This window comes from Poecilia formosa, unplaced genomic scaffold (assembly GCF_000485575.1).
Source record: "Poecilia formosa unplaced genomic scaffold, Poecilia_formosa-5.1.2 Scaffold6, whole genome shotgun sequence".
Classification (NCBI taxonomy): Eukaryota; Metazoa; Chordata; class Actinopteri; order Cyprinodontiformes; family Poeciliidae; genus Poecilia; species Poecilia formosa.
The window spans coordinates 3,463,698-3,472,457 of NW_006799945.1; the positions used below are offsets into that span (position 1 = coordinate 3,463,698).

Below are 8,760 nucleotides of genomic sequence, written 5' to 3' on the forward strand. Positions count from 1 at the left end.
AACATCCAGTTGCTCTGTGTCCTGCAGTCTTAATCTGATGTGACAGAGCCTTACAGAAACTTAATGTGACATTTTTAACCTCCGAGTGTCATAATGTGTATTATAACAAAAAAATATATATCAAGTTTTAGTCTTCGCTACATCTGTGTCAACAGGTTACAGCACCCACCTGGGATCTTGTTGTCCAGTGCTTCCTCTTCCATATAAAGGAATCACTTTTTCTCTGCTGATGCCAGCTTTGCAAACTGGACACACTTGTCTGTTAGGTCGAGTTTCCAGCCACTGCATGAGCAAGAAGTGATGCTATTGAGCTAACAACTTATTTTGTAAAGTTTGCGGAATTTTTTTTTTTTTTGGAAGGGGATAAATAAGATCCAGCTTACCTGATGCAAACAAGGCCAGCTACAAAGAGCACAGAAAAGGAAAGAGTTTGATCAAAGAGTTTGACTGAAAAATGGTAAATAAAATTCAAACAAAGCAATCGGAGGCAGACATTTTTTAATTTAACTAACTGCGGCATAAAACTGATAATGCTGTCATTACTAAAGACTGATGAGTTTAAGTTGTAGAGTTCCACCACAAAAATAACGTTATACATTTTAGTCAATTGTTTTTGTTCTACAAAAGCAAAAAAAAAATAATTCGCTTCTCAACTACATATAACGGATATTTTTGTAGCAAGCTACAAATAAAGATCTGGCAGAAATAAGGAAAAATATAAAAATATACAAGCTGTGTTTGCAACTTAACTTTAGAATTATTATTATTTTTTAACAGATTTACTGGTTCATCAGGATAATTCAACTATAGTAATCAACTTGTGTTCTGTGTGCTGTTTAACACCGCAGAGTTTTTATTTTCATTGTTTTATTCTTTGTTTTATGTCATGGGGGTTGGTGAACATTTTTGAAAAACTTAAATGTGCTACACAAATAAATGTGACATTGACATAAAAAAACATTATGAGACAAAATACACTGGATTTAGCTTAAGCTTTACTGTTTTTATTTAAAAATAGCTCTTTGTAGCCACATTCAATTGGAAGTAAATATAATCATGTATGATTTTATTAGGATGAAAATTCCAAAAATATGTTATTTAGTTAGTGGTATATTCTCCTATAGAGAGTGTAAAAAAAAACAATCCTATATTGCATTTTTGTAAAGAATTTTTTTTACAACGAAAGTTAAATACTATCTGCATGTCTGAAATTGTTTAACTTCAAAATTTTTGATTCTATTAGATTCTAACTAAAAGCAGTCCAGCATGTTGATACTCTGCTCTGATTCTAACGATACACAAAAATCCCAGTTGAATCTCACCAGAAAAGATGTCCGCATAAGCTGATCACGGCATCCTTGGCGGTGTCCAGACAGATGTTACATTCAAAAGTGCTGTCCTGGCTGCCGCCGTCGGCAGCGGTCGAGCTGCTGGATCCTCCGGGACTGGAGGTTTCAGCAGCGGCCGCAGCAGAACCAGAGGCTGCTGCTGCTGCCGGAGGAGGAGCAGAGGGGGCAGCGGCGGCCATTTATCTACTGCAACTGAACTTTCTCTGCCAGCCCCCGAAGTAGACACATAGGGGAGTCCGACTGAATTGGTGGTCGCTGACAAGCAGCAGAAAAGTGAACGGGGAGGAGGGATAAAAAACAAAAACAAAAAGAAAATCACCAGCTGCTAGCTCAGCTCAGCTGGCGTCCATCTGGAAACGGAAGCTACGCTAACGTTAGCAAGCGAGAAGGACAGCTGTACGGACTGTTTAATAGAAAAACTGAAAGTAAAATGTAAACATTAACGAAGCTAAATTCCAATTCAGTTAAGCTGTTTGTAAAATACCAGGTAGTAGCTGAAAATCGTAAGGCGCTGTAACTACTAGGGGACAAAACTCACAGCTGATTGCATCACATCCGCAAGTTAATCTGGTAGCTTCCTTTGGCGGAACGTTGGGGGCGTGTTTATTTAATGAGCTAGACTTTCTCTAACACCATCAATTTTACTTTTACTAATCTGTTTACTGTAATCTATTGATAATATGTGATGGTCTGTAATCAAATGGATATTACTTTCAAATCTGTACTTTTTTACGTTTTTACCATTTAACAATCTCACTTCTAAGAACCTAAAATTGTAAATACATGCCTAATTCAGTTCAGCTCATTAAAAACAACAACAACAACAACAACAACAACAACAACAACAACAACAACAACAACTTTATTTACACCGAAGGGAAATTAAATGTCGTATCTTATAGCCTCCAAATATCTTCATAGAGTTGTCCTGTGAGCAGGAATTACTCCAGTAGAGGTCAGTCTTGCAACGAATCTCAAGAAGCTTCTGATTTAAGGCTCTTGCTGTTTGACAGTCATGACATGGTAACAGTTCAATATCTGAGCAGCAGAGATAAAATTTCACAGTAATGTGTACTGGATGACACAATCAGTGGTTGGCAAGTACTACTTATTGACCCAATTTGTCTCTTTAAACCTATGACTGACTGTATGATTGAAAGCCGGGCCACTGGAGTTGGAGATATGATTCTTACTCCTCATAATAATTTTCATTTGTCTGAGGCACTAAGCTTAATTCGATTTGGGGAACATTATTATGCATTATAACTACTAATCACACAGCAGCACAATCATCTCTTTTATATTGTTCACATTTGATGGATTTTACATTCTATTATTCTGCTATACTTTGGTCTAAAGCAAGCTAGTGAGCAAATGCTGAATTGTTTTAGTAGTATATTTGATATTTTTTGAAGTAAAACTTTCAGTAATAACACCATGGGTTTAGGAGCAGTGGAAATTGGCATCCACCTAGGGAAATTATGGTGATTAACAACACAAGATTACCCCTACTAATAAAACTTTTTCAACCAAGTTAAGTCACGTTTTGTTCGGAGAATAAAATATTTTCACTATTAAATAACATACAAATTTTGAGTGTTTATTCAGTATGTTCTTTGTATATTTTGGTTTGTCTCAGTAAAACAACCATGAGACTGTTCATTTTTTTTTGTATGTGAGCAAACAATTTAAATAAATAGAATGCACATTGAATTTTAATAAAAAATACTTACTTTTTAGTGCATAGAACAACAGTTTATTGTAGATAATTCATTTAGTTACAACCACAGCATTTGTTTCAGTTACAAAGGATAGCAAAAATAATTAAAAGCCATCAAAAAGTTTAAATAAAAAATACATGTTTTGTGTTTTTCACAGCTAAAGATTTAAATCAACTTAAAGAAGATCAAGATACAATATGTTTTTTTTTGTTGTTTTTTTTAGGAAATAGTGTGAGTTTGAATTATTTCCATTGATTTGGATCTTGAGTGATTGAACCCAGTCGTGCGGATATCCTCAGCCATTGCCTCCTCAAACCTTGACATCACAGAGCGCTTCAGAGTTCGCTTGAAGTCATTGCCGATGAACACGTAGAGAATGGGGGATATGAAGGCATTAGCTGCTGCCAGGGTGTTCCCCACTTTTATTCCAGCCTCAATAACATCTAGCCTGTGTTTCTTAAGGTTCATTTCCATGAGGGCAAAAGTATGGTAGGGGACCCAGCAGAAGAAAAACGACAGGATGAGTGCCACCATGATTTTATAAGGCCTTTTGGATCGAACGGTTGAGGCTCTCAGCTTCACACCGATCACCACGCAGCTGAGTACAATAATCAAGAAAGGAACAAGAAATCCACAGAAGAACCGACCCAGTACCACAGCCTTGTATGTGAAAATGGAGGTGTAATTCAACTGGCACTTGGTGATGGATTCTTGGACTGCGGTGGTTCTAAAAATTGCCGCAGGAAGTGTTAGTAGTCCAGCGAGAAGCCACATCACGGCGACGGCTCCGTATGCTTTGTGCACCGTTCGGTGGTTGTTTGCCCACACAGGAAACAAAACAAGGACACAACGGTCAGCGCTGATTATGACCAACAGAAACACACTACTGTACATGTTGAGAAACAAAGCAGAGGAGGTGAACTTGCACAAAACCTGCCCAAAAGGCCAGTTTGAGGTCAGCAAATAAAAAATGTTAAAGGGCAAAAAGATACAAACAAACAAGTCTGAAAGAGCCAGGCTGATGTACCAGGTGGTGATGACCGTTCTTTTCATTTTACACCCACAGATCCACACCACCAAAGCATTCCCTATCAGACCAAGAAACGATATGAAGATGTTGACCACGGCAATAACAAGAGTCAGAGAGGACTGAGAGTTGTCTGATTGTTGCAGGAGGTTTGTAGTTTCATTGTTTGGAGTGTAATCATCGTATTCAACGTAATCCACCTCCATTGTTAGTTTTTTCTAAAAAATAAAATAAAATAAAAATAAAAATAAATGACATTCCTCATAAACATAGTCATACAGACAATAGTGAAAATAAACAACAACTGCAATCCAAAGTGTAACATAAAGTAGATAAAGCTAAATACTTACTTCTTGTGTGGATGTAAAAACAGACCTTATCATCTCCCTTCCGTAGTTCTCTGTGCTGAATATAACTTCTCACTTCTCTTTCTCGGAGCGTGTTGCTTAACAGATTCAAGATTGCAAGAGACTAGTAGTTCAGCTGTTGTGAGAAAAGGTTTGATGCCCGGTCAGAATGATAAACATCAGAACGCAGTTTCATTTCAGTGCCTAATAAAAGTTAAACACACACAAACATTTTAACATTTTGTGATACCACTACACATGTTAGGAAGTTTCTGAGACAAATTATTGCAGTGAATCAAGTAGTTGATAAGAAGAAGGGAAAAGACACCTGGTTTTGATTGTTTTATTTTTTTTGTTTGTTTGTTTTTACAAAAACTATTTTGTAAAATAAAAACTGTTAAACACATGGTTTTTAATTTTGTTTACTTTCTGATGACCAATGTCACCACTCAAACCCCGACCCCCCACTACTTCTCTATTTCCTCTTTGACCCTTTGGTATTTCTCAAGCTTCCTATGTTCCTTCTTCCTGATGTTGCTTGGGATTGCGATATATGCCATGGCTGTTCTCTTTTCTATTTCGTCTAAATTCACAATACCCGATTGTCAGTCTGTATTCGCACGTCCCACACAATCTTAGCCTTATTATTCTTAAACACTCTTGCTGGTCTGTCCCACATTGTTGTCCACTATTTCATCCGCTTGGCTGTGGTGTTCCATGTAAGCTTTGCCTGCCAGTATGCTACAGCCTGGTTTTATGGTTTTGATTGTTTCAGGGACATCACTGCATTACCCTTGTCCTGGATCTTGTTTGACGTGGTAAACCTCAACCTCTGTAACTCTGTTCCTGTGATTTTATCAGTTCCTCCCTCTATGGAAATTAAGACTTGTTGGTCTTGGCCACTTCCTCAACCTGACAATGTATTTGTTGTATGCATCCTGAGAACACCGCAGTTTATTTATCTTTACTGAAGCCCACCATTTGTCAAAGTTTTGCAGTTGATGTAATTGGTTGAGCTCTCTCAGGGTCCCAGGCCAGCAGGGGTCCTAAGACTCCTGCAAGACTCTCAGGTCGGCCCTGGAGGGAGAGTCAAGACTAACGTTGGTGTTATCCTAAACTGAGTCAAACAAGAGTGACTGCAGACAGAATGTTATAGGTTTGATATCTTTGCAAAAAGAGGAATAAACAGAATGGGGCGCAACTGGTTTCTGGTCAGGTCATCACAGAAATGCTGATTTCACAGTATAATAAGAGCATATGTCAAGTAGTATCTTAATAAAAATGGGGAAGAAAAAGTCCTAATAATGTCCAGTCTAGAGAAAATGTGATCAAGACAAGTATGACCAAAAATGTAACACCAAAAGCAAAGAAACTAACCAAACCAACCTGGGTCTATTGGAAAAAGAAATCACCCAGTGAACAGAAAAACTACTTGCACCACGTGACAACTACTGGTATCAAGTATTTGATCAGACAGCGAGTGTTTTACATTGCTATGTGTTCTTCTTTAGAGGATTGCTTTATTCAACCTCATTTGCAGGGTTTTCAAGATTAATGAACTGTTTAGTGTTGAAAACCACAGCATCTCAATCTGATTAAGTTGCTCGAAAACCAAATTTTTTGCATTCATTCTGCAGTGCAATTGCAGCTGGGCTTTAGAGCATAACCAAGCGAATTTTAGCTAATGACTTTTACTGTGGTTCACTAGTCATAGAAATATCTTTGCTGCTCTTTACTGATCGATATATGTAAATGAATTTGTTTCTCATGTTGAAGTTCATGTTGTAATGCAAGTTCTATTCAAGCAATTTCTCCACAGATCTGGTAGAAAGGGTGTGGATAGGAAATAAGCGGGGTAATTGTATTTTCATATTTTACCATGTTGGTTGGGATCTTTTTTAAGACAAAAGATTGCATTTGAAAACTGTTTTTATTTACCCTCCTCACTGTCATCCAAAAATGCTAACATGTCAGGTTCCATGAGCACACCAGTTCTCTCATGACAATTACAATACTGTCTTTGTCTGAAATTTTGTTTGATAAGCTCAATCATTAAAAAAAGATTAAACAGAACAAATCTATAATGGAAAAAAAAAGTCACAAAACTGCACCTTCTGAGAGTTTCTATCATAAAGGGATTAGTCAAGAACAACACAAAACCACTTCTCGGGAACATTTCCTCTTTTAATTTGAGTTGAATGTTGGAATGCATAAAATACAGAAATACTGATACACACTTAGAAATTATACTGGATTTCCAGCTTGCGAATACCACTTTTGGAGTAACACTTGTTTTGATTAGAAACTTTGTGACTTTTTGTCAGTTTTGTTTTTCTTGTATTTGTTTGTGTATGTGTGTGTGTTTTTTTCTTTTTTTTGCAGCTGAAGAGAAGCTAAACTTGTGAGTTTTACATCAGTGTCTTAGGAGGTATTTATCTTGGATTTAATAATCTGTTTTACATTTTTAAAACTTTAGAAAACCCCCATATAATTATTTTTCCTATGACCCTATTACAACAGAGTATTGTGGCCACACTAATAAAATAAAGATAATAACAACAATAAGAATAATAAAATTCTAAAAATATAATCATAATATTACGAGAAAAAAGTTATGACTGTATTCTCGTATTATTTCGATTTTATTCTTATACAATTTTATGATTTTATTCTCGTATTTTTTATTTATTTATTTTTTTCTTGATATGGCCGTAATACTTCGTCGTATGTAATGGCAGTACTTTGTTTCTGTAAAAATTGGCACCTACAGGACTCCGTATTTATGCTCTGGCTGAGTTACATTAACTGAGCATGCGCAGTTTGGATAAGTCCTCCCCGCTCTACCTCGGTGCTGCTCGGTCTTCTGTCCGGTAACGTTAACTGCGCCATTAGGTCAACATGGCGGGCTATGTGGCGAAGAAGTGTCTCAGTCCTCTGTCTTTGCTCACTCGGAGGCTCTCAGCTCCTGAGTTCATCACTCAGTGCTGCTACCATAAGAAGGTAAACAGGGTCAAAACTGTCCTCGAATCTGTCAGGATAATGTTTACGATATGTTTACTCTTGCGTTTAGGTATAGATGTGTTGCTAAAGAAAGAACGGTGCAATTGTGGAACTTTTTTTTTTGCTCAGAAAATTACTTAAAGGTTGTTAGAAACTCGGGGATAACCAGAGGAAAGAAGCTTACATATGTTGCTGATAAATGTCCTTTGTTACATCAGAGCAGCAGCAGGAGGCGTGTTTAACAGAGTTATAAATACCATGCTACATAGCAGGGAAGGACACTGAGAAATATACATTATTCATTGTTTTACAGTATCTAGTTGGCAAGTTTAAAACTAGAACCAGGTCACTGATCCTCCAACCAGCTGCCCGCAGTTTTAAATATAATTAGATCCTATTAATATGCTTAAGTGTCCGCCGTGTGCTAGAAACAGCTGAATGTCAGTGTAACTGCTTGTGTTTCATTTACATAACAGCAACAATATTCAGATTTTTACTTTATCAGTTTTGCAAATTAAAGTGGCCATGTGTCAGTCAGAATTAGAAAGGCATTAAAAAATATAAGAGTTTTGTTTCACTTGTGATCTCTGGTTGTTTATATAATATAGTTTACTGGAGTAAAATGGGGAAAAAACTAGGGGTGCAACTATTTTAGTAATCGACTAATCTATTGATTGTTCTGATAATTAATTAATTGATTGTATAAAAATGGCACATTTTACAAATTTTTAATTTAACCATTTTTGTCTTTTTTTATAAGAAATACTTAAAAAGTTGCAAATAAACAAATAATTAAATTTCCTCTTTAAATAAAAATAAATAAAAAGCAAATTTTTGAGTTTGTTTACTCCAGTTAATGATTAATTGATTACTTAATTGGTTGACAATTATTTCAATAATCAGTCACATTAATCCAATTAAAGGTGTTGTGACTTTGTGCAATCAGTCGATGAGACTCTGTTTAAATGTTGCCATAAAACTCTACATCGCTGATATGTGAAGAAATACATCAAAAATAGTATAAAGTAAATTCTTTCAACATATTAGAACCACTTGAGCATTGAGACGACCCTCTGACCTCACACTTTGTCGGTCAGAGTGACTCAGCTGAAACGAAAAGTAGGAGGGAGGGACGGGTGAAGGGGGACAAATGACGGTTTTGTGGGTAAATCTGATCCAATCCAAGTCTGTGTATTTCAGTCTCTTATGTAAGAAAGCCAGGAAACTGGTATTTACATAACATCCAGGACTTTTAGACATGTATTCTGGGGCAGAATGCTTTGTGGCACTCTGGGACCACAAAGTACAATTAGAGA

The 8,760-nt window shown here is 36.5% G+C and overlaps 2 protein-coding genes across 2 annotated transcripts; both read right to left on the reverse strand.

Annotated features, from left to right (window-relative positions):
* Positions 1-1,932, reverse strand: LOC103148939 (E3 ubiquitin-protein ligase RNF185-like). The gene is made up of 3 exons (XM_007567945.2): positions 1,323-1,932; positions 384-402; positions 1-282 (listed from the first exon to the last, which is right to left on the reverse strand). Exons 1-3 carry the CDS (start codon positions 1,526-1,528, stop codon positions 157-159), a joined length of 351 nt encoding a protein of 116 aa, XP_007568007.1. The 5' UTR covers positions 1,529-1,932; the 3' UTR covers positions 1-156.
* A 1,150-nt stretch (positions 1,933-3,082) lies between these two features.
* On the reverse strand, positions 3,083-4,513 carry LOC103148947 (chemokine-like receptor 1). Its single transcript, XM_016680592.1, has 2 exons — positions 4,447-4,513; positions 3,083-4,313 (listed from the first exon to the last, which is right to left on the reverse strand). The coding sequence occupies exon 2, from the start codon at positions 4,301-4,303 to the stop codon at positions 3,290-3,292; it is 1,014 nt and encodes a 337-aa protein (XP_016536078.1). The 5' UTR covers positions 4,304-4,313; positions 4,447-4,513; the 3' UTR covers positions 3,083-3,289.
* Positions 4,514-8,760: the final 4,247 nt, after the last annotated feature.

Coding starts and splice junctions, on each gene's coding strand:
- LOC103148947 (XM_016680592.1), bottom strand. CDS start 4,303: ATGGAGGTGGATTACGTTGAATACGATGATTACACTCCAAACAATGAA.
- LOC103148939 (XM_007567945.2), bottom strand. CDS start 1,528: ATGGCCGCCGCTGCCCCCTCTGCTCCTCCTCCGGCAGCAGCAGCAGCC.